The 27,768-nt window shown below is 45.5% G+C and overlaps 1 protein-coding gene across 1 annotated transcript in view; it reads left to right on the forward strand.

Annotated features, from left to right (window-relative positions):
• Sgpp2 (sphingosine-1-phosphate phosphatase 2) overlaps positions 1 to 27,768 on the forward strand; it is a 115,421-nt gene that overhangs the window by 41,061 nt on the left and 46,592 nt on the right. Inside the window, exon 2 of the mRNA XM_031368882.1 lies at positions 12,272 to 12,430. Within this exon, the coding sequence (XP_031224742.1) occupies positions 12,272 to 12,430 (159 nt within the window). The remainder of the gene's footprint in view (positions 1 to 12,271; positions 12,431 to 27,768) is intronic.

Genomic DNA, 27,768 nt, shown 5'->3' on the forward strand with positions numbered 1-27,768 from the left:
TCTTATAGAACCCAAGACTTCCAGCCCAGGGATGGCACCACCCACAAGGGGCCCTCCCCCTTGATCACCAACTGAGAAAATGCCCCCAGCTGGATCTCATGGAGGCGCTTCCCCAACTGAAGCTCCCTTCTCTGTGATAACTCCAGCCTGTGTCAAGTTGACACACAAAACCAGCCAGGACACTCATGGAACCACTTGTATTCAGGGGACTTCTTGGGTGCCCCTGCCAGCCTTTGCCTCCTCTTAACACAAGGGTGAAGAAGAATGTGCAATGCAGCAAAAATGGAGTCAAAACCAGGATGTAGAATATGTTCTAGTACTTCAGAGGCTGAGGCAAGCAGATCTCTGAGTTTAAGACCAGCCCGGTCTACAGAGTGAGTTCCAGGACAGCCAGGGCTACACAGAGAAACCTTGTCTCTAAAAAACAAAACAAAACAAAACAATACAAAACAAAACTCCTCAGACCTAGTGAAATGCTCAGGGCATGTTAAGTAAAGCTACAGCATTTAAGACTATCTCCGCCCATGTCTTTGCAGTGGGAGGGGACAGCCGAAATGTTCAAAGTGGCTTAAGCCTGAGGAGTTTTTGTTTTTGAATTTTCAGATGGTTCCAAGTGAAATGTGTTCATCAGAAAAGAGCAAGTGGTGATCAGATACCAGGGAAGGAAACAAAATATAAAAAGCTCCAGCTTTCGACTCAAAAAACAAAGTTTAAAAAAAAAAAATAAGTCATGGGACACCAAGAAACCAGAGGGTCAGCAACAGACTGGGTGGGGAGTCCATTGTTTCTTCATTGTGCGCTGTTTCTCTGGTGTTTCTTTTATGTGTGTGCACACAATTTCAAAGCTCTTCCTGAGTTTATTTTTGTGACTGGTGATTTTAAGCTCCATTAGACCCACCCTTCCAGTGGGGAGTGACAGTTTGAAACTGTGGAGGAGGTTGAAGGGGAACCTTACAAGCTCTCTATGTAGAAAAGATTTAGGAGGGGTGTGGGTAAGGCCAGGCCCTCTGGACGGAATGCCCTCTCCCATTTCCAGCATGTCCTTTCCCAATCTGGTCCATCCCAGCTACACAATGATGTCTGCTGCCAAATAATGACAAATCATCTCTGGGAGGGTGGGATGGACCCAAGAGGGAACATGTTTCCCAAGTCCTGTCTTGTTCTTACCATCCTGGCTTCCTTTAGACTTGTAGGAAGTAGAAGGGAGATTTAAGATGTCGGGGACAGAGTGTTCTATGGAGCAACCACCTTTGTGCTCCATCCTTCTTTGTGACACACACATATCTCCCATGAGACTCTTGAATAGAGAAAGCCAGCTAGAAGCTCTGTACCCAAGAAAGAAAGAAGAATTCCTCAGATAAAACCTTGACTTGGCATTGAGTTAATTGGGTTTCGGGTAGTTACTATTCATTTTAATGTCTGCTTTTAACTCCAACTTGAGTCAAAGATTATTAAGGAGAAAATCTCACACATGTCTGAATAGCTGGCTTATGCTTTGGTGACTTCTTTTAACGCTTTAGGAAATGTTTTTGAAGACTGCAGTGTGATGCCTGGAGCCATGGCACATACCTGTAATCCTCTCTCAGGGAGCTGAGAGAGGAGGAGGGTTTGAGGCCAGGTGGGGCTTTATCGAAACTGCAAAAAACTGAAGGCAAACCAAACCAAGAAAGGAAAGAATGATGGAGGGAAGACAAGGAAGGAAGGAAGGAAGGAAGGAAGGAAGGAAGGAAGGAAGGAAGGAAGGAAGGAAGGAAGGAAGGAAGGGAGTGTTGGTAGGGCTCAGTGATACAACTAGTGATTACCTAGTATTGCAAATCCCTGGGTTTGCTCATTCAAACTGAAAAAAAAAAATCTTTAGAGGGAATTCAGACCAGATAGGGACATAGAGCAAAGTTAAAGGATACAGCCAACCCTGCCATGTCTGTGTTCTTTATTCTGCAACACCCCCAACCCCATATGTGTGTGTGTGTGTGTGTGCATGCACTTGCACATGTTGAGGGGGAGTGGAATTTTTCAGATTAGAACTAATGAACCCACGTTCATACGACTCCTTGAACATCACCTCAATCTTCCAGATGTCATTCTGATAAGTTAATATAAACAAACCAGAAACATCTGCAGCACACACACCCACCCACCCAACACACAAGAGCTTAAAATTAAATGGAAAAAAATGTTTGGCACAAGTGTTTTGGGTTTTAGCGGATCCAGAATGTTTTGAAAAATAGTCCTAAGACATTTTGGAAGTCTGAAGGACAGCTGGCTAGCTCTCCTTTTAGAAATGGCAGTGGTTATTTCTGTTCTCTATGTCACCCCCACCCCCCATTGCTCTTCTGATCTGTGGAGGGAATGCCCTTGCAGAGGCTCAGGTCCCGGTCCTCTGAAAGGTCCGTGCATCGTCATCCCCTGCAGAAGCTGATGCTCCTCTCTCCTTAACCCATCCTTTGATTCTGTTCTTTTTTTGTTGTTGTTATTTTTGGTTTTTTGTTTTGTTTTTGGTTTTTTGTTTGTTTGTTTGTTTGTTTGTTTTTTCGAGACAGGGTTTCTCTGTGTAGCCTTGGCTGTCCTGGAACTCACTCTGTAGTCCAGGCTGGCCTCGAACTCAAAAATCCGCCTGCCTCTGCCTCCCAAGTGCTGGGATTAAAGGCGTGCGCCATCATAGCCCGGCATTTGATTCTGTTCTTAAGCAAACCCAAAACTCTGTATTTTAGGCCAGGGGGTTGCGGGGGACGGGGGGAGGGAGTGTTAAAAATCATAAGGAAGCAAGATTGTGTCCAATTGCAAGGCCCATTTCTTAGACTCAGGTCCAAGGTCATGGAAAACCTAGCTCATTGTATCCTGCTACTAAGGTTTTCCCAGTTGGTAGCCCAGGCTCACCATTGCTAATGATACCCAACACAGTCGCTATTCCTTGAGAAAAAGACACAGAAGATGTCAGCTGGTCAGAGGATGAGCTGAGATCTGAAGGATCGGCCAGGAGAAAACCACAGTTGGGTTGGATAAAGCATTTAACTACCAGTTTTTTAAAAAGCTGCACAATACCCAGACCCCTTCACTCTCTCTGGTAGTCTTAGATTTAGACAGAGGGACCCTGAGAAGGGCCAACAAAGCAGAAGAAAATGATTAGTGCGCGGTTTCCTTTCCAGCTTTTGTCCAAAGAAGTTGTCCTTCCGTGTTAAGACAGCAAGTAGATGATGGCCCAGCCTGTAGTCTGAGCTGGATGCATAGATGACAGATGAGACCTTCGAATGCTCTCATTTCTTCCGCTTTGCCTCTTCCTTCATTTTCTTTGCCATCTTTCTTGGTAAGAACCAGTGTTTTCCTTATGGGCTAGAAAGCTTTCATTGCCTAGTGTTAAAAAGAAAATAGTGCCGGGTGGTGGTGGCACACACCTTTAATCCCAGCACTTGGGAGGCAGAGGCAGGTGGATTTCTGAGTTCGAGGCCAGCCTGGTCTACAGAGTGAGTTCCAGGGCAGCCAGGGCTACCCAGAGAAACCCTGTCTTGAAAAGACCAGAAAAAAGAAAAAAGAAAAAGAAAATATCACTTAAAAGAGGTATAAGCAGGGTTGGGGATTTAGCTCAGTAGTAGAGCGCTTGCCTAGCACGTGCAAAGCCCTGGGTTCAGTCCTCAGCTCTGGGGGAAAAAAAGCAGTCTAAGCATGCTAGCTGATAGATTTGTGTCAGGATAAGACATGGCTGCCTCCTGGCCAAGTTACTGGGACCCCCTCCATGGCTTTTGAGATCATCATTGCTAATGATATTTTCCCATTAAATTTATTTTTCATTTATTTACCTTTTGGTCCTTGAGCTTGAGATCAGGCTCACTCTAAGCATGCTATGCTGTCACCGAGCTGAACCCCAAGTCATCTCTGAAATTTAGGAAATGAGAGGAAAATATAAGTGGATCATCCCACTATAGATTAAGTCATAACTCTCTTAACCTCTTTAAAAATGTCCCAATAGCCAGGGTGGGCTTGCATACACCTATCAACAACACAGTTAGGAGGCCAAGGAGTTTGAGGCTAGCCTGGGCTACATGGTGAATTCCAGGATAGCCTGGACCTTTCTCTGGAAACAACCACAACAAATGCTCCACCCACAGGCTACTGTCCCTCAGGTGTCATTCTCAAACTTCGACTAGACATAGCATCTGCATCTACCTTCATCCCGGCCATTCATACCCCCTCACCTAGGACACAGAGCCACCTTCTGTTTAGGGGGACTTTTACTAAGTCTGTCTGTCTCTGGCTTGCAGTCCCCAGCAGAACCAGTGCCTGCCCTCCATCCAGAGTTCAGCTCTCAGGCTACTGCTGGAAGACCATCTTTTGACATAGGAGTATCAGTCGCCACTTGGGATGTCCTTATGCTATAAAGAGGAGAGTCCTGAGAGGGCCCTGGCTGCCTGCTGCTCCCCCAGCTGTTGCCCCCACTCCTACTGGCTCCTGCTGGTTTGCTCTTCTTTGCTGAATTGCTGGTTTGCTGCTTGCTGGGTTTCTGGATTGCTGGCCGGATTATATCCTGGATTGGCCTCTAGGAACTCAAGTTGGAAGTAGTCTACCCTGCTCAGCAGGAAGTACTCTAAAGAGATCTGCACCCCTCTCCCCTCTAACCTTCTTTCTTGCTTACTGGGAGTGCTGTGGGGTTGGAAGGGATTGGGGTGGAGAAAGGTGATAGCTATAATGACCCAGTAAAATAGCCAAAGAGTATGCACAGCCTCTCAGAAAAGAGGTAGGAGGGCCAAGACTTTGTGAGATGCCATGTTTGTCACATTTAACCTTCCCCAGGCCTGTGCTTTGAGTAGAAATTCTGGCTGAACACAGAGCATGAGTCAGAAAACCAACAAGAAGCTTTTAACTCTTGCTGTCTTGTTTTGGGGGGCACCTCTCCCCACCGAAAGGCATCTTCCAGTGACTTCCCGGTCCAGGGAGTGGTATCTGCCTCCCATATGCCGACTTCTGCCTCCTCCCATAACTGCAAGAGTTACCTACTTTGATAATGACCGTGCGTGAGCTTGGAGCAAGGGAATAACCACTGGGCCGCTCATGATAAGGAGTTGGAGGCCCAAATAGGTTAAGACATACCCATTCCTAAAGACCCAGGTAGCAATGGCAGAAGACTCCCTGCCCAATCAGCTGGGGTTAGAAAAGGCAACAGTTAGAATTTCCAGTGTTGATCTGAATGTTGCTGGACTCTTCTCTGAGATTTTTATGTCACCTTGGGGGAAAAAAATGAGGTTTCTGTTTTAGTTAAGCATAGAAGTAAATAGTGTCACAGAGACCCTAATGACAGTGCTCCTCCCACAGGGGAGGCTCGGCTTTTGGGCCAGGATTAAGGTGGTACAAATGTCCTTGTTAGGGCAACAAATGAGGCTCCTTTTCTGTGTTGTGCAAGTCTGAGAGGGCAAGATTGGTCTTCAAACACATGACCCCCCCCCCCACCTCTTTACTAATTTTGGCTTCATTATCCAGAAATTATGTAAACTTCCCCCCAGATCAAGGACAGGAGCTCCAAGCCAGCTTATTTTATTCCACTAATGAGTCAGTCCTGTGGTCAGACTGTTACTTCGTTGGAGTGTGTATTTCGTGAGCTCTTCCCTTGTGACCTTCCGTAGGGAGGTGCTGGACTCCACCCCGCTCTTGCACTTAGCCTATGGCAGGATTCCCCGCAGGCTTCCGAGGCTTCGTTTTGCTCAACGTTTTAATCTGGTGCTTTCGTTACAATGCCTTGTACTCTTGTCACCACTTGTTGCGTCCTTCATGGCTGAAGAAGATTAAATCTGAGTCTTACTTTTGTATTTTGAAATCCTTCACACGTGATCCTTATGACTGAGGGTGTGTGACCCAGGCCCACCAGTGTGCGTCGCCATCCCTTGGGACCTGCTTAGACCCCCTTCCCCAGTCAGTTTGCATTTTAACTGATGGTGATTGGATTGTCCATTTAGAATTGAGAAGCATTTTGCAGAAGGTTTTACTGCTTTCACTACAGCCACCACCACCACCACCATCATCTTCTTCTTCTTGATCATTATTACCACCATCCTCTAACCACAACTATCATCATCAGCATCATCATCATCACCACCACCACTACCACTACCACCACCACACCACTACCACCACCACCACCACCACCACCATCACCACCACCACCATCACCACCACCACCACCATCACCACCACCACCACAACCACCACCACCTCCACGGCAATCCCTGGCTTCTAGCTTTCACTGAGAAATTGTCTGCCATCGCCACAGGTGCCATTGGTGTGTTCTGTAAAAGACCTTTAGGTGTTTAAAGTCATTTAAAAATAAGTTTGTAGTGGGTTTCACTGACAATGAACTCCTTGTACTGTCCCTGATGAGGGTGGCCTGCTTAGATGTGGAGTCTGTCCTATTGATGTCTTGAACTTGACTTTGGAAGAAGAAAAGAGAGTTGACACATGACCTTGATGCAGGGTTCATCAGATGACTTGGAGACCTCAAAGATGGGTTGGAGTATCTACAGCCTATGTGTTTTGGGGCCAAAGGTTAATAACAGGAAGTCCGTATCTGGGCCAGGAAGAGACTAAGCTCAGGGTTTTGCAAACCGATTGCCAAACTGTCCTGACGGATGCTAGTGAGGACCTTGGATGAGTAAGAGAAATGTGGCCCAAGACAGGTTCCCCAGGTCCTTCCCCGCTTTCAGCCTATTAAAGCAGACAATCCATTTTATTATGTAACAGCTGTGAGCCAACATCCTCTTTAATGCATTGTTTCTTCCTCAGTCTCCCATCATTTTAACCATACAGTCAAAAGCAACTAAGGGCAGGTGTGGTGGTACTCACCCACAATAATCCCCCAGGTCAAGTGAGGCAGGAGGATTACCACTTTGAAATCCTCTGTGCTTGGTCTGAGAGCGATGGTGAGGGACACATCTCAGAGGTAGATGCTTTAAAAATAAAACGACTGAGCCTTCTACACTGTCCTTTATATCCTTCACCACCAAGGCCAGCGCTGGTCGGACCTCCCCAAGGTCACACTTTGTTTTGACTAAAAGCCATTTCTTGTGTTCCTCCTCTGAAAGCCTGGGCCGGCTGCCAGGTCTGCTGGGCATCTGTCTCTCTGCCGTCTGGATCAGCCCTTCTTAAAATCTCAGCCACGCTGACCTGGGTGAATATTCTTGGCATTTAGGACTCCTGGGTTTGTGTTTAGTAAACAAGACCCTGCTCAGATATTCTGAACAGAGCTGAGTCAAGAATCCGTCAGTACTGGGCAGCCAGCCTGGTTCCTATCGCTCTCTTATTATTCAGGCCCTGACAGAAGCCCTGCAGAAGATGGACAACCTGCAAACAGCCACGGCTTCTCTCCAGAGACATGATGGGAACTCTGATGTAGGAGAATGCACATTTGGAGAATCTGTAGCTAAACAGGGACAGTGTGATAAGAAGAGATCACAGGAAAATAAAATGCCCCAGGAAAACACAGTCAATCTGTAAGATCCACTAATGACAAAAACAGATGACATTATACAGCCTGGAGTAATGTCTATGGGGCTAATTCCCACTTTATTACCCTGTTTGCCAGCCATTCCTGTTTGGCTGTGTGGCAGATGATACACAACCGAAAAGCATTTGTCTTTTGTTTTAATAACAAAAAACATCATAACATGTATTGAACTGGAAGGGGCAAAAAGATCACAGTACAGAAGCCATATGCCCAGGACAAAGAGAAGTCACACACAACATTTTAAGAGCTGTTCTCTGTCACCCTGCATGTCCCTGTTCAGCACCATCTCAGTCTTCTGTAACATGGCATGCTCATCTCTGTGTCTCCTAAACAAAGACCCCAGAACATGGTACCAGCATGTGGGCCATCAGGCCCCTTACACACGGCAAGCTGGGAACAGGAAAGTAGAGATTGGGACAAGGACTCCTTCCTCCTCCTCGTTCCCCTCCTCGCATTCCTTTTCACTTTCCATCTTTGTTTCTTGTTTTGTTTTTTGGTTTTGGTTTTGGTTTTGGTGTTTGGTTGGTTGGTTGGTTGGTTGGTTGGTTTTTTGGTTTTTCGAGACAGGGTTTTTCTGTATAGCCCTGGCTGTCCTGAAACTCACTCTGTAGACCAGACCTCGAATTCAGAAATCTGCCTGCCTCTGTCTCCCAAGTGCTGGGATTAAAGGCGTGCACCACCACTGCCGGCTCCATCTCTGTATCTAACCCTTGTTCTGGTCTCTCCAGTGGTTCCTGAGGAGACCAGCATATACCAGAGAATCAGAACTCGGTTCTTTCATATGCTATAGTGAAGCCCTATACACTTCAAGGGAAAAAAAAAATTGTGTAGGTGTGAATGAGCGTGAATGAGCATGCCCCTGTGCTGTGGTGTGGTCGTGTGGAGGTCAGAGGGCAGCCTTGAGTGTCTGTCTTCACCTTCCGCCTTGCTTGGGACATTGCTTTGTTGTTCACGGCTGTATACCGCAGGTTCCCTGGCCCATGAGTCTCTGAAGAGTCTCCTGTCTCTGCCTTCTGTCATGCCACAGGGGTGCGGGCATTAAAGATGCTCATCGTCTTAGGGTCTCTGTTGCTGCCACGAAACACAGTGACCAGAAGGCCAGTTGGGGAGGAAAAGGGTTTATTTGACTTACACTTTTGTATCACTGTTCATGACCAAAGGAAGTCAGGACAGGAACTAAAACAGAATAAGAACCTGGAGGCAGGAGCTGATGCTGAAACCGTGGAAGGGTGCTGCTTACTGGCTTGCTCACCTTGGCTTGCTCAGCCTGCTTTCTCATAGAACCCAGAACCACCAACCCAGGGATGGCACCATCCACAATGGGTTGGGCCCTCCCCCACTGATCACCAACTGAGAAAAAGCCTTACGGCTGGATCTCGTGGAGGCAGTTCCTCACCTGAGGCTCCTTCCTGTCTGACGACTGAAGTTTGTATCAAGTTAACACAGAACAAGGCAGTGTACTCATGAAGCGTTTGGCTCTATATGGGTTCTAGAGATCTCTCGAGTCATGGCCTCAGTTTGCACAGCCAAAGCTTTACCTGCTGAACCATATCCCCAGCTCAGGAACTAGAGTCTTCATGTAAAAAGATGAGCATCTACCACTTTGCTTGGGTACCAATAACCAAGGCTTTAGTGGTGAAGTCATTTAATTATGCATCCAGCAATGTTACCTGAAAACTTCCTTTTGTGCATCATCGTCTTTCTTGCTTAGAGTCGCCCTGCTTGCCCTTCTCCCTCAGTTCATTTAGAAGTAAATTTCAACCCCGTGAGCGAGGGCTGCTCTCCTTTTAACATACAGGATGCGACACTGGCACGAGGAACCGTACTCAGGGGCAATCCTTGTGCCTCTGGACATAGAGTCTGAATTCTCAAATGAAAAGATGGCTGGTTCTAGTAAATCCAGATCCTGCTCTTAATGCAAAAGGCATAAAACTTTCGCTCTGTGTTTCAGGGTGCTGTGGGGGAGGCAGAGGCACTGGAATAAAAAAAAACAAACAGAGCCTCTCAGAAAGGAAAAAGAGAGAGATGTGTACCTGGAAGAGAGCCAGTTGTATTGAGTATAGCTATATTTGTGCAGTTTCAAGGTCATCTTCATTTTAATGCTTAAAATATAAAAGTATTGTTGGCTATTCTCAAGGGCTCCAAAATACCGGCCCTTGAAGATCTAGTTCCTAGAAATTGTCCTCCACAGTGCCCCTCCACAGATGAGTTTCTCTCACACCTGCTCTCTGGACTATCCCCAGGTCACAGTGTAGCTATTGAGCCTTGTATACAGGCAGAGGATGAATGTCTCCAGAATGAACACATATGACTTTTCCCCTGTATCCCTCTGGGGCTTCAAAGACCTCTGACTCAGCATAAAACAAAGTCGTATTGCAGAGCTGTAAGTCTTTAGGACGCCTGCCTGTCTGCTGATGTCCCCTCCCTCTCACTCTCAGTGTCTGCATTCCAGTTTTAGAATGACTCTCGGTTGCATTAAAATTCTGCTTTATGAGTCTGATGTCGTGTCTGCCACACACCTGTATGTTGCCCTAGCACATGAGAAGCCAAGGCAGAGCACTGTCAGGTTTGAAGCAACTGGTGTGGTATAGAGAGCTCCAGGCCAGCTGAAGTTACATACATAGTGAAACCCTGTCTCCAGAGAGGGAGGGAAGAAAGGGAAGAGAGAGACAGAGACAGAGAGATTTTTTTTTTTTTGGTTCACTTAAAAAGTAAAATGTTTTATTGTTAAACTTGTCACTAATATGCCATAATACAAAAGTGTTTATCATGGTATTTTACTTTCATTTTTCTTGCTGTGACAAAATACTATGACAAAAATCAAGTATGTGGGAAAAGGTTTATTTTAGTTTACAAATCTAGGTTATAGTCCATTGGTGTGGGGAAGTGAAGACAAAGCTACAAGCAGAGAGAGCGAATGGAAACATACTTGCTTGTGCTCTGTTCTATTTCTCCACTCCTAAACAGTTCAGGATTCTCTGCCTAGGGAATAGTGCTGCCCACAGTGGGCATGCCTTCCCACATCAGTTAGCTTAAGACAATCCCTACACACATGTCTACAGGCCAACCCAATGTAGACTATTTCTGGTTGACACTTTCTTTCCAGACAGTCTAAATTTGTCAAGTTGACAATTAAAGCAAATAGTCATATTGTATTAAGTGCATTGTCTGCTTGGTACTGGCACGTCCCTCTTTTACTCATTCAAGGATAAAGTAAGGACAGGGGATGATAAATTTCAAGAACATTTTAACATCCCCTACATGTACTAGCTGTATTTTTACACCATCCCTGTGGTGTGACTTTATTAGTCCTATTTTAAAAATGAACTAAAATTTAGAGGCAAGTCCTTTTCTACTGTCCTTAGGTTAGTTATCTATTGCTATTGTTGTGTTTTATAAAAATAAAGAGAGAAGGAATATGTTTGGTGGATATGCAGTCAGATGTCAGGGAAGGGGGTGCCTCTGTGAGCTTATGCTAAGACATCCCTCCCCCCTGAGGGAACAGCCAGTAGAGACAGAGAAAGGGAGAGAGAGAGAGAGAGAGAGAGAGAGAGAGAGAGAGAGAGAGAGAGAGAGAGAGAGAGAGAGGAAGAAGAAGGAGGAGGAGGAGGAGGAGGGAGAGGAAGAGGAGGAGGAGAGGGGGATGGGAGGGGACTGAGGGGAGGGGGAGAGGGAGAAGAGGAAGAGGAGGAAAAAGAGGAGGAGGAGGAGGAAGTAGAGGAAAGGCTGGTCATATGATCACTCAGAGAGATGGGGAGGGGAGAAGGAAAATGGGGAGAGAGGAGGAGAAGGAGAAAGGGGACAGAGCAAGAGCTAGAAAGCAAGAGAGAGAGGAGGGGCAAGCAGCCCCTTTTATAGTGAGTCAGGCACACCTAGCTGTTGCCAGGTAGTTCTGGGGCAGAGCCTAGACAAGATGCTAACAGCTAGTAGCTTAAGACAATGGAAACTTATTCTCTTAAACCTCTGGTAGTTAGAAGCCTAAAATGGGCCTTTATTGACTGAAATCACCTTGTCACCACGGTCACCAAATTCCTCCTGGAGACCCATGAGAGAAGTCTGTTTCCTTACTTTAAGCTTTCAGAGAACAAACACCTTGCAGCCTTGGCTTGTGGCCCCTTCCTGCATCATCTAAACTAGTGATGCACTATCTCTGCCCTGGACTTTGATTCTGACACGCCTGACCCCGTCATCCTCTTTATCTTAAATAATAGAAATGGAGAAAGTTTATTAAGAAAGGGAAAAGATTTGCCCAGCAGTGGAAGTGGGCTTCTCAGCTTGGAGAACAGGTCAGAAATGGGGTGCCACTCCTTCACTGCATCTCATCAAGAATCCCTGTGACTACAGAGCCCACGTGGAAGATCCAGGAAAGCATCTCTACCTCCACTTCATTGTCTGATTGTATTTGCAAAGCCACCTTTGCTCTGTAAGGGGATGCAGCCATGTGTTCCAGAGACTATGGAGTGGAGTCTGTACTGCACCGTCCTAACTGTTCTCACCTGACCTCAGAAGCTAAGCAGGGTTAGGTCTAGTTGGTTCTTGGATGGGATGAGTGGACATCTTTGAGAAAAGCACCATTTTCCCATCCAAACCCCAAAACAACAACAACCAAAAACCCCTAATTTCTCCTTATGCTTCTGTGTACAAGTGGGGCTGATCCATATCAGTAGATGATACAGACTGATCTTAACGAGACCTGAGAAGGCAGCACCTTGGTGATGAGTTTAAGGCAGGTTTTTTCCAGACATGTTGAGTGAACTCACGAACCCCTTGACCTTTGTCTTTCAGGCTTCTGGAGAGGAGCATGTTGTGAAGAATTACTTCTACTATTACCTGTTCCGGTTTTCAGCCGCTTTGGGTCAGGAAGTGTTCTACATCACGTTTCTTCCATTCACCCACTGGAATATCGATCCTAATTTGTCCAGAAGATTGGTCACAATATGGGTTGTAAGTATTTTGTCATGATTTCTATTTGTTGTTCACAGGCACATCTAAGGTCTTGAATATTGGTATTCAAGTGTTTTGCACAGGTGGTCTTTCTTTTTTTCAAACCACTTATAGGGGAATTTGCCAGCTGGTCTATTTTAGGTAGTGCATAAACTATAAGGCCATCTTATTTGCAGTAATCAGACCAGCCTGTGACTTCATGTACTTTGATGTTCTCCATCCTATAAGTCAACAAGAATAGAGAAAAGAGATAAGACGAGCAGGGAACAAAGGAGCTTTGTGCCAACCCTGTGGGGATGTGGGGTAAAACCTTCCAAGAGGCCATTTTAGTAAGATTTGATCACAATCTAACTAGAATCTATAGTCTAGAAATTCTAAGCAGTGGGAAGCAATAACTCTTCATACAATTGAAAAATCAAAACATCTAAGGCAGAGTGTCTAGCAATAGGGCAGCAGTTCTCAACCTGTGGGCCGTGACCCCTTTGGGGTAGGGGAGGAGTCAAACAACCGTTTCACAGGGGTCACATATCTGATAACCTTCGTATCAGGTATTTACATTGTGTTTCATAACAGTAGCGAAATTATAGTTATGAAGTAGCAATAAAAAATAATCTGATGGTTGGGGTCACCACATCATGAAGAACTGTATTAAAGGGTTGCAGCATTAGGAAGGTTGAGAACCACTGCTGTAGGTAGTAACATAGTATGACAAGTTCATGTGTACAGTAGGACTCCTTTCTGCTGTTTCCGCAGTACACTAATCTCTTAACCTTGCTTGGGAGAAAGCCCTGGGCGTGGTGTTGTTTGTTGTTGTTGTTGTTGTTGCTTTTGCTTTTGCATGGGCATGTGTGTGTGTGTGCATATATCTTTTCATGCTCACATGCATGGGTGCATGTGTATGAAGACAGAGATTTTCCCCCTCAGTCACTCTACTTTTCTATATGTGTGTGTGTGTGTGTGCAACGTCCTGCGTGTACACACTCAAGCATGTGGGGTGTATACATGTGTGTGGATGTGTACAGCTATGTATGTGCCTTTCACTGTAATAGTAGCTTACATATGTTTCTTGAGACAAGGTGCTTTGTATCCTGTTCCTAAGGCTGACCTTGAACTTCTGATCTTCCTGCCTTTGCCTTTCAAGTGCTGGGATTATAGGAATGCACCACCAGTCTTGGCTTTATTCATTCAACATTTTGGATTGATCCCAGGGCCTTGTGCCTCTGTATTAGATGAGCTTCCTTCCCAACCTTGCTTAGAACCAATCTTTTGTTCTACTTTTCTTGAAAAAATGGTATTTTATCCCAGCAGATTTAGACAAGCATTTTTTTAAATGAGCTGAAAAATAACAAATCATTGTTTTCCTTTTCTGTTCCATGTAAGTGTTTTTAAACTTCTTGGGCTCAAAATCATCTTGGATGAAGGGTCAAGAGACTCCATGATTGTGCCATCTGATTAGAATTCCCACAGGGAGAGACAGTTGTGCTCTGGAAGATGAGACAACATCTAAAATGTGATTGTCTGAGTTCTTGGTTTGCCTTTGGATGCAATGATTCACCCTCCCATCCCAAGGTATTTCATGGTATTTATTGATAAGAGTAAGAGATGGGTACACCTATAAGGATCGAAATTGGTGGGATCTAGATATAACAAAAGATGGGAGCCCAGGCTAGCTTTAATAGAGCATGCTGATTCAAAGGTGAATCACAGGTTCATCTTTGAACTTGGTCTTTACCACAGTTATAGATGTATCTCGACAGTACAAGTATTAAAGTGGTTTGTCTTTTGTTTTTTGAGACATCTCATGATGTAGCCTTGGCTGGCCTGAAACCCTGTGTGTAGACCAGGTTGGCCTTGAACTCATAGAGATCTGCTTGCCTCTGCCTTCCTAGTGCCAGGGTTAAAGGAGTGCACCACTGCACCTGACTGCTCAGTAGTACATGTGCTTGCCTGGTATAAACAAGACCCTGGGGTTGCACCCTAGTATTAAGTTAAAAAAAAAAAAAGCATTTGCATGCCTTTTTCTGGATGTTCTCTTTGCTTTATTTATTTACTTTAAATTTTACATCTTTATTTTTTCTTCGTGTTTGTATGTGTTGAAGGTGCTAAAGCATGTGTGTAGAGGTCAGAGGGCAAGCTAAGGGAGCCAATATTCTTCTTCCACCCTGTGGCTCCAGGGGATTGAACTCAGCGTTTCTGCCAGGTGCCTTTACTCGCTGAATCATCTTGCTGGCTCCTTTCTCTGTACTTCAGGCCCAAATGTCATCCCTCCCCCTGTCTTATCCTTTCTGACCTCTTGGCTTCTTTTTAAGCCATTTGGGTTTGAGGTGTCTGTCTTCTGGCACTTAATGTTTCTGGCCTGCAGTTTTCCTGTCCCTAAATAGCTTGCTCAGCAGGGACCAACTTTTGGGAAACCTGGTCCTTGCTGTTGGAATTCTGGTTCAGCTACAACTTGCCTTTGTGGTTTTCCTTGCTCCACCTAGAGGAGCAAGGGAATTTAGTCAGTTCTAAAGAACATGTTATAAAAAATATATCCCTGCTTATCTAACATACATACATTATTCTAAAGTGTGTGTTATCATACCTAAACCATTTCAGTTTTTTTTTTCTGATGATATTATAAGCCCTTTGTTGATTCTGGCAGTTTCTAAGCAGGACCTCCTTCTCCCCTAGTAATTCATGGCTTTTGACTATCCCCCTGACCAGAAGCAAGGCATGTTCCAGATGAAGGGAGAGAAAGGTTTGCTCCCACCTCCATCACAGCTTCGAGGTTGGGGCAAAGACTCATGGTCCTAAAAGGAGCACCTAGCTAACATGACCTCAGCTGTGTGTCTGTGATCCCAGCAACACTGGGCCACTCAAACTCACTCAGAGAAGTGGGATGTGTTCTAAGCTTGCGGGGGATCCAGGAGCCACAACCTCAGAGGGCCGATGGCAGGGACTGGTGTGGTTGTCAGGCACAACCGAGTTGTGACTGTTTCCTCTGCCTCCTGCTGTCAGTGGTAAGGTTTCTGTCTTAATTCCAATGTTCAACCTTTCAAGACAGTCGATGCAGCTCATTGTAGAGTTCCATCTCACAAATCCATCCAGCTCTGGCCAGTCCATTAGACTGGCTGTTCATGGGGCAGCTATGGGCTGTGGGCAGGGCGGGGGAGCCCAGTGCTCTGGAACCAGGATCTGGAACTAGAGGGACCAGTCTCATGCAATACAAAGCAGAAATCCTGTTGGAGGCGTGTAGTGATTCTAGCCTGCAGACCCTACTGATGTAAGGGCACAATTAGAGATCTCTGGAGGCTTGTCATGTAGTCACACATGTGCTATGGGCGTGACACTTAAAAGAGACCCCTCTAGTGTTCAGGAAGGAGAAAAAGGGCAAAAGTCTGTTGGAATGACACTGAAGAAGGGAAGTTTTTGTGATGTGATGTACTGTCCTCAGTGATTCCTGTCAGCATTGTGAATCCCCTCAACATCAAAAAATGACTGCCAGCCAAACCTAGTGTTAAATTATTTGTACTTCGCCTGCTGCTGTGTGCAATACAATTGAAGGGGCAGTGTAGCCAAAGCTTAATGACTTGGCAAATGTACACGCTTTTTTTTTTTTTATATTTCCCCTCATAGATGCCACAGCCTGGCAATAAGGAAAACCAGAAAAGCACTATGTTCCTTCCAGGGAACCCTTGGGATCCTGCACTTTCTCAACAAAGGAGCTTAAGATGGAAAGCTGAGGTTACATTCTGGCTTTCTTTCCTCTGCTTGATTACTTACATCCAGCTAGCTGTGTGAGAGTATCGCAGAGCAGATCTAAAGGCCACGTTAAGTCATGGCTGCGAGAGCATGTTAGGGCCCTACTGCTGTAGGGGTCTGGTGCCTTTTTATGAATGGGGGACCTTTCCCCTCCACCCCCCACCCCCTCGTACATCACTACAGGGTTGATAACATATCTAAAGAGATCAGACTGCCACCTGCTTGTCTCACAAAGGAGCACGCCACCTGCTTAGAGAGGTGTGGAAGAGGGCCTGCACCTCACATCCCCTGGCCTGGGGTCAACTTTATAGAGCCAAAGGATGCCTCGAAATGTGATTATCTCCTAATCCTCTGTTTAAACTGCTCCCACCAGTCACTTCAAACGGTTCCCTGGCTTGTTAAATTGGTTCTCACTTGAGATTAATGAGTCTTTAAGCAGAGCCAACAATGGCCAGATTGAAACCCCCTATAACTTACCCGGAATGCAATAGAATTAGGCGTCCAGGATTCTGCCCTGTCCCTCTGAAGTAGAATGTGTAATTTAGCCTTAGTTAAATATTAAGTAAATGTCTTGCCGGGGTTGTTAGACTCAGTATATTGGTTTGGTCTTGACACATAATAGAGAAAAGTATGGGGTTTAGTGTAGGTTAACCATGAAAAACAAAAAAGCCTTAAAACTGACTCATGCGGTAGATAAATACATCTGCCTCTCTGTAATTATCACATTATCTGAAAGTGATCCCCTCCCGTCCCTTTTTGTTATTGGCACACATTCACTGTACATAGTCTTGTGTTTCACAGAGGCATTTTCATGGAAGTACATAATGTACTTTGATCATGCTCCTGCCGTATGCCCCTCCTCTCCCCTTCTCTCCCCTTCTCCCCTTTATTTCCTTCTTCTGTTAGTCCCTTTAACTCCCTTAGAGAATTTCACTTCTACCATCATGGTGTATTTTTATGTGCATGTGCATGTATATGTGTGTGTGTGTGTGTGTGTGTGTGTGTGTGTGTGTTACTTCATATATCTACATAAACTGGCATCCACAAGTGATAAAAAATAAAACCTGCTGACTAGAACTTTCAGGCTTGGTAGTTATTTTAGTTTGGTTTCTACTGCTGTGAAAAGAAGCAAGACCAAAAGCAAGATGGGAAGGAACGGGTTTATTTGGTCTATGGCTTATAGGCCGGGACTCAAAGCAGGAATCTTTGGAGGAACGCTGGTCTCTGGCTTGTTCCTCATAGCCTGCTCAGCCTGCTTTCATATTGCAACAGGGTGACCTGCCAGAGGTGGCACTGCCATGGTGGACTGGGCCTGCCCACATCAATCACTGTTGCCCAATGTGCTCCCACAGACCTGCCCACAGTTCACTCCGATGGAGGTATTTTCTCAATGGAGGTTCCCTCTTTCCAGACACTTCTAGCTTGTGTTGAGTTGACAAAATGTAATCAGGACAATGGTATAAACCTGTAACCCTGGTGCTCAGAGACAATCAGACTGTGCATGTCAAGGACAGCCTAGGCTGTTCAGTAAGGCCCTACAGAGAGATGGGGCAGAGGGAGAAAGAGAAGGGAAGCGGGGAGAGGGGAGGGAGAGGAAGAGAGAATGTGCCCGTGAGATTGAATGGACAACTGGGAGTCATGCTCACCTGCTCCCTATCACTGTCACCCTTAACTATAGTCCTCCATCTCCTAAGCCTGGGGTGACAGACATTTCTGCCCAGCGCTCTCAACTCTCACTTCTGATGTGTCAGTGAACTTATGCATGGGTGGGTAGTTGCCTGGAAGCTCAAATAAGTATAAAGTCAGTTGAAACACAGAGTCCCAGAGGAAGACCATCTTTAAAATTGCCGTTAGACTAGCTCTGCGTGGGGATGTAGAGCATATGCCTGACCACATTGGAGTGTAGCATTGCCCATCTCTTTATTTAGTTTCACTCTGGTTACCGATGCTCTGTCAAGAAAACTAAAGCTGAATACGTTGGCTCCCCTTCATAAGCCTAGTGCTCAGGAGGCTGAGGCAAGAGGGTTGCTATGAGTTTGGGGCCAGCCTGGTCTATAGAGTAAGACCCTGTCTCAAAAAGAAGACAATAAAACAAGTAGCTGTTGCCAAATCATATTCAGACTGCTGGTGTCAAGAACCATCAGCTCCAAACTCAAGAATGTCACACATAGGTGACACCTGTTGCCATGCCAACTACATACCTTCCCAGAGTCCACTTCCCACACTTACGTCACAGCCTAAATAAAAGACAGACCCTTCCCCACTTTTGCCCCCTTTTCCTTTTGTCATTCTCTCTTTCCCCTCTTTGTCTCCAACAAGCCTCTGCTACGCAGAACTTCGTTGGCCTGGTATGGTATGTCCAGACCCGAGTCGATATGGTATAATGTCAGGAATCCTGTTTCTTTTTTATACCATGGCTCTATCATCTACCTACAGTTGGTACATCTGCCCTCAGTATCTTTATAAACACACTGTTCTGGGATGGCTTTTCCCTAGAATCTATTCTGCCTATTCGTAAACCAAAAGGAAGAAACATAATTAGTCAATAGGCAAGGGGAAAAAAATCACTTTTCTTTTCTTTTTTCTTTTTTATTTACATGTAAATTTCTCCATTCCCAGTTTCCCCTCCAAAAAACAAAGAAACAAACAAAAACAACAAAAACAAACCCCTGTTGCCTCCCCTTTCCCCATGCCTGCCACCCCACCCTCTCCCACTTTCTGGCCCTGGCATTCCCCTACACTGGGGCACAGAACCTTCACAGGGCCGAGGTCCTCTCCTCCTATTGATGATCGATTTTGCAATCCTCTACTATACACATGCTGCCAGAACAATCAGACCCCTCCATGTGCAGTCTTTGGTTGGTGGTTGAGACCCTGGGAGCTCTGAGGGTACTAGTCAGTTCATATTGTTGTTCGTCCTAAGGGGCTGCAAACCCCTCAGCTCCATTGGTCCCACTTTTATTTTCAAATAAAAATGTCAACTCTTTCTTAGGACAAACAAAAATCAAGCAAACAAAAACCTCAGCTGAGGTTGGTGGTGCATTCCCATACTCCTATTCACCTGGAAAATGGAGGTAGAAGGATCAGGGTTCAAGGCCAAAATCTACCAAGACAAACAGAATCAACAAAAATAAAAACCAGCTTTAAAATTTCAACAGTTTCTTTCTAAAGCTATATGTTTAAGGGGAGACGGTTCCCTCGGGGGCTTTTTTTATAGAGCACCCACTCTGTGCCAAGTATTGTGTATACCCAGAGCCCCATTTTACAAAGAAAACTGACACACAGGAGATACAGCTGCTAAGTACAGGCAGTTGTGAACACGTCAAGTCTTCCATCCAGTGGCTCCTATCCATTTCAGTATGTCACTTCAAATGGTTGCTACATCAACTCAGAAAAATCTCTTTACAGTTTGGTTAGAAAGGCTCCACTTCCATCCCAGATCCCCGGTGTGTTCTGTAGCCACAGGACACAAGCTGCTTTCCGCCCTTTGTGCTCTGCTTTCCTGTGATGTCTCATCCTCACCCCCACCTGCAGACTGCATGTCCCAGATTTTTTTTTTTAAACAGCCCTGTTGAAAGACTGGAGCAGCCCTGGAATCTGAAGGACAGCGAAGGTGAGGGGCTTTGGTACTGTGGTTTCTGAATTAGAGGGAAGGCTGCCTGCTAATCTTCGGTCCAGCTTTCAGTTCCTTATCCTAATTTGCAAAGCAACCAAGTGGAAAAGACTGCCTAAGGCCAAGAATGGGCCCTTTTGTCCTTTCAAGGAGGTGGGGCTTTGATCTGTAGGGGACTGGGCATTTTCTCCTAAAGGTAGGCCTACTACCAAGCATCTAGCCTCTGGGTACCTTCATCTTTCTGTATTCTTGGCCACATGGAGAGATGAGAGTGCTGAAGTCCCACATTGGTGCTGCTGTAGTATGAGATGAGGGATGAAGCTTTTATGCTTAAATGTTCTGTCTGGTCATAGCTGAGAGGCTCTACTTCATATTGGCCTCTGGAATTTTCTGGAACCTCTAGGCCTGGCCATCCCTGTGAACCTAATGGCTGTCCTCTGTGATTTCTTCTGTCCTTTCACTGTGCAGGATAGACTTCCCCAGAGGCCTTCTGTCCCCTGGGAAACAGCAGAGGACCCTTCAGTAAGAGCACCCTTCCACAGGGTATCTTCACGGTGCATCTGCTCCCAGACCCTGGCCTAGTCTTTTTGCTCTGCCAGCCTCTGTAACTATACACAGTGGCCAGAGGTACTGGGTTCCCTATGGGTCGTAATCCTCAGGAAACAGAGCCTTCCTGACCCTGGCTGCAGGTGTCAGCCTTCGCTCACCAGATAGATCTCCTACGTTCTCTCTTGATGTCCAAAGCCCCAGCCACAGCTTGAGCTGAATCCAACTCACGTGTTCTTAATCCATTCTCCTTGAGACAGAAGGCAAAGCCTTGACTAACTGCTTGTGAATAAATAATACCACAAAACGTGTCAGGCTCAGCCACCTTGAAGGTATGTGGCCCAGTGGGACTCTTCCTCAACCAGACTACATGCCAGTGTCCAAGACAAGAAGAGCTCTCCCCGCAGTGAGAGCTGTCTCTCAGGAGTCCTGATTGGTGATGGGCAGGGTATGGAGCTATGAAACACCACAGAATGGAGGATAGGTCTGTCACTCTCCTACACCTAAAAGCTTTTGGAACCAAAAGGAGGGAACTATGATTTGAAATCAGAGTGAACTGGTTCTAGACTCTTGAAGTCTCTGTATCCTGCTGTTAACCCCTCTCCTGTGGTTATAATTAAGCATACTTTGGTGGGTTTGTGTGTTTAAAAATGCTCAGTTAATTATGCTTTCCATTCTGTAAGAAATGAGGCACATTGAAAAAAAACATTGAGGGCTGTACATGTAGCTCAGTGATAGAGCACGTGCCTAGCATGGATCAGGTCCTGGGTCCAATATCTAGTAGTGAGGAGTAAGGGAGAAGAGAGGGAGGGAAGGGGAACTTACTGAAAAAAAAAACAAAAAAGCTCTATAAATCCCACCGTATTTGTTGGCTGAGGGTTCTCTACATCTGTCTGTCTTTGCTGAGGGCATAGTATGCAATGTGTAGGCTGCTCTGTGATAAGGGAGTCTATATATAAGTAACAGCAACTCTCCCTTCATGATTTGAGAAGTTAGAATGAGCAGTGGGACTGGAGAAGATTCATCCATACATCCATTCATCAGTCTTGAAAAATGGAGTCTAAGGATAGTTCACGACCCTTCAATATTAGGGGGGTTGGCTTCTAACCCTGGTGCCAGTCACGACCCTTCAGAATTAGGGGGGTTGTTACTTGCCCTGTGGTTTGTGTGGCATGCATTGTGTATATAAAGCCAGATGAGAGGCCTCGTGGAGATGGAGCCTGGCCAGGGTGAGCTAGTAACTGTCTCAGCTTTGTAGCTGATTGTAGTAATAACTAGCCAAACAGCATTTGAACTGGGACCTCAGCTTGACCGATTATAAAATGTGTGTCCAACACCATGCCCACGGGACTCTTTGCTCTCTGGTAGCTTTATGATTGTACAAATATTGGTGATCGGGCATCTTTGAGAATAATCAGATCTCTTTAATTCTAAGGTCTGGCTTCAATCATGTAGCTACTCTTAAAAAAAAAAAAAAAAAAGCCCCGAGCCTAAGGGAGATGGCTCAGTGGAGTGAGAACTAAAGTTTGAATCCTCAGAACCCACCCAGAACGAGGCAGGCATAGCAGCTCACCTGGCAATCTCAGCTTTCAGAGGCGGAGTCAGGGGATCCGTAGGATAAGCTGGCTAGTTAGACTAGCCATCCATCAAGCTCTGGGTTCAAGCAAGATGCTTCAATATGTATGGAGGAGGATCGAAGAAAGCACCCAGCCTCCCCTCCGCCTCAGCGTGCACACCTTTGAACACATACATGCACATGTGTATACATGCACCTGTGTGCACATACATACACATTGCCCACATACGTACAACGCAAAGACTAAACTTAGAGAATACTTGCCCTGGGTCACCCACGCGTCTTTGTATTGGGTTGGCTTTGCAGCCTTCCCTTGGGCCGCAGATAGTAAGAAGAATTTACAGTAATATACAAGAGACTCTTAGGGGTATGATGGCTGGCTGGCCCTAGCCTAGATCTGAGTCCCTATGAAACATCTGTTCTTATGACCAAGGACAAACAAAGGACAAAGGACAGCAGTTTGGTGAGGGCACACTTGTGGGGGGGGGGCACTGTTATTTCCAAAGGTGATGTGAACAAAAAGCAAGATCACAAGCTTGGCTCTCTGGGATTGGCTGAGGGGAATGTGAGCATATATATCCACTGTTTTCCCTGCTCTGTTCAGATTTAACTGAAAAAAGATGTTGCGTTTTTCTGTTCCTTTTAACATTGAGTTTCTTCCAGCATTCCCAGGCACTGAAATCAGACGCGCGTGTGTGTGTGTGTGTGTGTGTGTGTGTGTGTGTGTGTGTGTGTGTAGGGGAAGGGGCAGTGTTTTGTTCAGTTTGAAAGCGCTCTTCAAACATAACAGCAGTTGGACTCTGTTGGATGGAGAATGGCTTTCTGAAGGACGTCCAGAAACCTCTAGTTTGGAGTTAGTGGGTTGTGAGCAGCAGTAAGCTTGCTTGTTTCATACTCTTGCGGTTGTAAACAAATAAAAGTACCATAAAATGTTAGAGATGATGCGCTGGGGAGCTTTAATCGTCAGCTTGACACAGTCTAGAGTCTCAGCTGAGAGTAGAAGCTTCGATCGAGAAAGTGCCTACATTAGGTTGGTCTGTGAGCATGTCTGTCCAGGAAGTGCCTACATTAGGTTGGTCTGTGAGCATGTCTGTAAGACATCCTCTTGGTTAGTAATTAATGCAGGAGAGTGCAGCTCACTATGGGCTGTTCCGTTCTGCACACAGATCCTGGGCTGCAAATGGCATTCCTCTATGTCTTTTCCTTTCAGACATCTAACTTGGGTCCCTGCCCTGGCTTCCTGAGTGATGATTGTGACTTGGAATTGTCAGATGAAAGGACTGGTTTATCATAGCAATCGAGTGAAACCAGGACTGAGGGTTTCTCTACTAGGCTGCAAGAAAGGATTCAGGCAAAGGAGCATGGTGCATCCTCAATGTAATAAGCTCAACGCTTGATGCCACCCCCCCCCTATAATATGCCTGGTAACTGTGTGAGCGCTTTTCCGACAGGTGTTGTGAGATGGAGAGCGCTTGAGGGGTGCAGAGATGGGTCGGCTGACTATGCTTTGAGGTCTTTTCCCTTCTGAAGACTGGGTTCTGGAATTTAAACCTAGATTTATAATAAGGAAAGAGTTTAGAACGGGTGTCAAAGACGGGTATTTTATGCTCTCCGAAAAGGTATGTTTGACTCTATCTTACAGGGCAACCAGTGGGGTGGAGCTTTGACACCCAAAGGATTAAAGCAAGAAAATCCTGCCAAGATCTGAGTTACACTAAACCCGGTGCCTGTCTTTAAAAACAAAACAAAACAAAGCATCAGTAGCCTCAAATGAGGTGTCGAAGGCTGCACTGGCATGCCCTCTGGCTTTCTCTCGGATGTTAATGTTGAGTGTTTATGAGTTTCTGAGAACTGCGTTTAGGAAATTTTATGTGTGAGCCAGGAAAACATACTAAGGGACGTCTTGGGGTGTATTTCTTTAAAACTGAAACATAAAGAGCCACATGTGCATTAGAACCTGGTCCAGAAAATGTGTGTAAAATAAGCCGGGAGGAAGTGGCGCACGCCTTTGATCCCAGCACTTGGGAGGCAGAGGCAGGCGGATTTCTGAGTTTGAGGCTAGCCTGGTCTACAGAGTGAGTTCCAGGACAGCCAAGGCTTCACAGAGAAACCCTGTCTCAAAAAAAAAAAAAAAAGTGTGTAAAATAAAGTGGAAGAGAAGTTTTGTGAGTGAAATTTTTAGCTGAAAAGCCAATTTGGGTGCTTAGCACCCAAATTAAAACATAGACCATCATAAATACGCCTTGGTGGTCATGTGGACATCTGTCGACCTTTACAATCTGAAATCGATGCATTATTGTCATCGTTATTATTAACTACTGATGCTGGGGATTGAACTCAGGACATTGAATGTGCTAAGCATGCGTCTGCTGCTGCACTGTACCACCGACAGCTACATTGAGATTATTTGCGTTGAAACAGTAAATGTTGATACAAACGAAGCCACCAGCAGAATCATCTTGGAACACATGTCATAGAGCATTTTCCATATCTTGTAGTCTCCTGAATATCTTTCTGTACTTTTGAGGAAGAAAGAGCCATAGAACCATGGGTGTAATGCACTACTTAAAACACAGCGACACTTCGTTCCTAAACTGAGTGGGCACACAGCCACTAGATCTGAAGAGAATTGTAAGAATGCATTGGCCCTTTAAGATGAGCTGTTTCTAGCCCAGTGTCTGGTGCCAGCTCTTCACCTCCACTTTGGAAACAGATGGCTATAAGCAAATTTGAAATAGGTAGGGTAGCATTTCTGTTTCACGAGACAGGATCTGAAGGGCCTGTATAGCATGCCTGTGGAAAGGAGTTTGTGAGCCAAGAGGCAGTAGGTCTTCTTTATAATATAGAAGACTATTTTGGTAATTTCACAAGAGCATTACCCTTTCGAGTATACTCATCAGGACATTTAGCTTTTGACCTGTACACACTAACACTTTGAAGCAACTGAGGATGGTACACAAAGATCGCCCAGAGTCCTCCCACGCCTCCCCTCCTGCCGGCATTATCCTACAGTGAGCCTAGAAGAAATGTCTGTGACAGAAGAAAGCTGCATGCTTTGATTCCACCCGTCCCTGCTTCACGGATGCTCAAGGCTCTTTTCCAGAACTTACCTTGAATGACTTCTACCAAAACATGTTCTTTCCTTTTAAAGGTTAAACACAGCAAAACATTTTTTTTTTTAAAATAGTTTTCACTGTACATCTCAGGTTAGTCTTAAACTCAGGATCTGCCTAGCTCCACCTACCAAATGCTAGTATTGTAGGTGTACACCACAGCACCAGACCTTGTGGTCCCTGCTGGAGTAGACGTCTATAGCTTACTGCGAGAGTCCTTCTGTCTGAGGTTCCTCACCTAAATCCTCCCTTATTTATGTTTGCCAATGATACTGCAAAGCTAAGCCTCACCCGGTGTAGTTTTCCCTGTCAAGAATCATTTGGGGCCAAAGTTATTTTGTGGCTTGTTCTCATTACACAGTCCATAGTCCTCGGGCATTGTGAATGGTGTCTCAGCAAAGCCTCTGCAATCTCTCTCCGGCAGAGCCGCACACTAATAATGGAGCCCCGTTACTTCTAGGCTAGTAGTTAATAGACTACATAGGAAGGTGAAGTAGACATGTTAAGATCATTGCCCGAGTCAGAGTGGCTCTCTGACTTCACTGTTGCAGACTCCTAAGCATTAGTCAGAATGATAATCAAACATAATGGCAAAAGCTCCTCCCACACAAAATAGTGGTCCCGTCTGTCTTTCCTCCTAACGTGTTTCTGGACTTCCTTTTCCAGCTATCACTGGAGCTGCCCGGTACCTCCTCAGTGTCCGAACAGCCTCCCGCTTAGCTTCCGTCCTCCTAACAGCTCATAGACAGTATTAGTTGTGAGAAGTACTGTCACCTAGAAATACGTGGAAATGTAAATTCTCTAAGTGCTACTGATTAACTGCATCAGATAACGATGTACTCCTAGAAGCCACCTGGCTTGTTTGCCTTGCGCTTTACTTCGCCTTCTCCTGTGTGTGTAGGTCTGTGTCTGTGCTAATGCGCAAGTGCACAGAATTACCAAATGGATGTATATGTGTAGACACAGGTAGTTCAGTTGAGGTTATTTATTCATTTGTGCATGTGTGTGTGTGTGTGTGTGTTCGCGCGCACGTAAGCATGTTGAGGTCCAGGGACGATGTAACATCGCTTCTGCCACCTTGTGGGATTTGGGCCATCAGACGCTTGCAAATGCCGCTAGCCTAGTGTTCTCAACCTGTGGGGCACGACCCCTTTGGAGGTTGAGTGACCCTTTCACAAGGGTTGCCTAAGACCATTGGAAAACACAGGTATTTGCATTACAATTCATAAGAGTAGCAAAATTCTAGCAGTAGTTTTGAAGTAGCAATGAAATAATGTTATGGTTGAGATCACCACAACATGAGGAACTGTATTAAAGGGTCAGCGCATTAGGAAGGTTGAGAGCCACTACTCTAGCCTTTCATGAAACCATCTCACCAATGCTGATAGTAAGAAAGTATAGTGACATATATATAGGTAGAGAGATGAGTGACTTGCTCATTTGCATTCCTTCCTGTGTTTGGTAGGTCACAAAGAGCAAGACTTTTAATCTAAAATGACTGAATGACCTCTCAGAGCACAGTGAGCTGAAACAGAGGGAGTCGTGAAACAAACCTAACGAGCTTGCAGTTTTCCTGGCCACTGTCTGTGTCTTTTTTTTTTTAAACATTCATTTATTCCTGTATATGTACATGTGTACATGCATGTGCACCATATCATTCAAGGTCAGAGGACGACTTGTGGGACCCCATTCTCTCCTTCCGTCATGTGGGGCCTACGGATGGGACAGAGGTCATTGAGCTGCCAGCGAGAGCCCTTACCCCTGAGCCAGCCTTTACCCCTGAGCCAGCTTCCTAGCCTGAGGCTACATGTCTTTAGGCCTCCTACTGATGTTTTCTACATCAGTGGCTAACATGCAATTCTCTAAGGAACCAGGGTTGTGCATTTGATCATCTAGTAAAGATTTTGTCTGTACTATACAGTAGCAATGTTATACTCCAGAGAGTTCTCGAAACACTTCTTCAGTTGAGGCCAGGATCATTTTTATTCCTAACTGCAGTACTTGCCTGCTGGGAATCAGATGCAGGATTTCATCCCTGCTAGGCTAACCTTCTACCACTGGGCCACTCCCGGTCCCATCTAGGGCTTCCTCCAGTTACTCTCTTGTACTTGAAGTCCCTCCTTCTCACAGAATCTACTCCAAGTGCAAGGTATGAACTTTTAAACATATTTTAATGTCCTGACTATTTAAAATTACCTCTGAGGCATTTTTCAGTTGAACATCAGCCTGAGTGAAAACCTTTAGTCTTTCCCAAATCTGTCTGCTCTGTTTGTGGAATCACAGAGCCACCGATGATACCCTCAAGCCATCCAAGCGTCTCCATTTGTGTCTAGTCTAATCCATTTGTGTCTATTCTACTCCATGCTTCTTGGCTGGTGTTCCCTCCCTGCCTTCAAACCTCTCCCCATCTCTTGCCTACTGCCCCAGGCCCAACAGAACCATCATCTCTACAAATGCCACTGACCCCCCCGCATCTGCATCCTGCCAGATGGCTCATTACCCTCATTTGAACCTGGCACCTGGCAGGAGCTCAGTTAAGCCCTGGGTTAAATAAATAAAAGTTATTTCTGCAAAGACAATTTAAGAGGCCCAGTGTGAACGACATTGTAAGACCCTGCCTAAAGTAAGAAGTGCGGAAGAGCATAAGATCTCTTTAAATCTATCAAAGAAGATGCACAGGAAACATTTGGGTCCTGTCCCCAAGAGTTGAATCAACCTCTCTCTCTCTCTCTCTCTCTCTCTCTCTCTC

Source organism: Mastomys coucha, unplaced genomic scaffold (genome assembly GCF_008632895.1).
Source record: "Mastomys coucha isolate ucsf_1 unplaced genomic scaffold, UCSF_Mcou_1 pScaffold14, whole genome shotgun sequence".
Taxonomy (NCBI): Eukaryota; Metazoa; Chordata; class Mammalia; order Rodentia; family Muridae; genus Mastomys; species Mastomys coucha.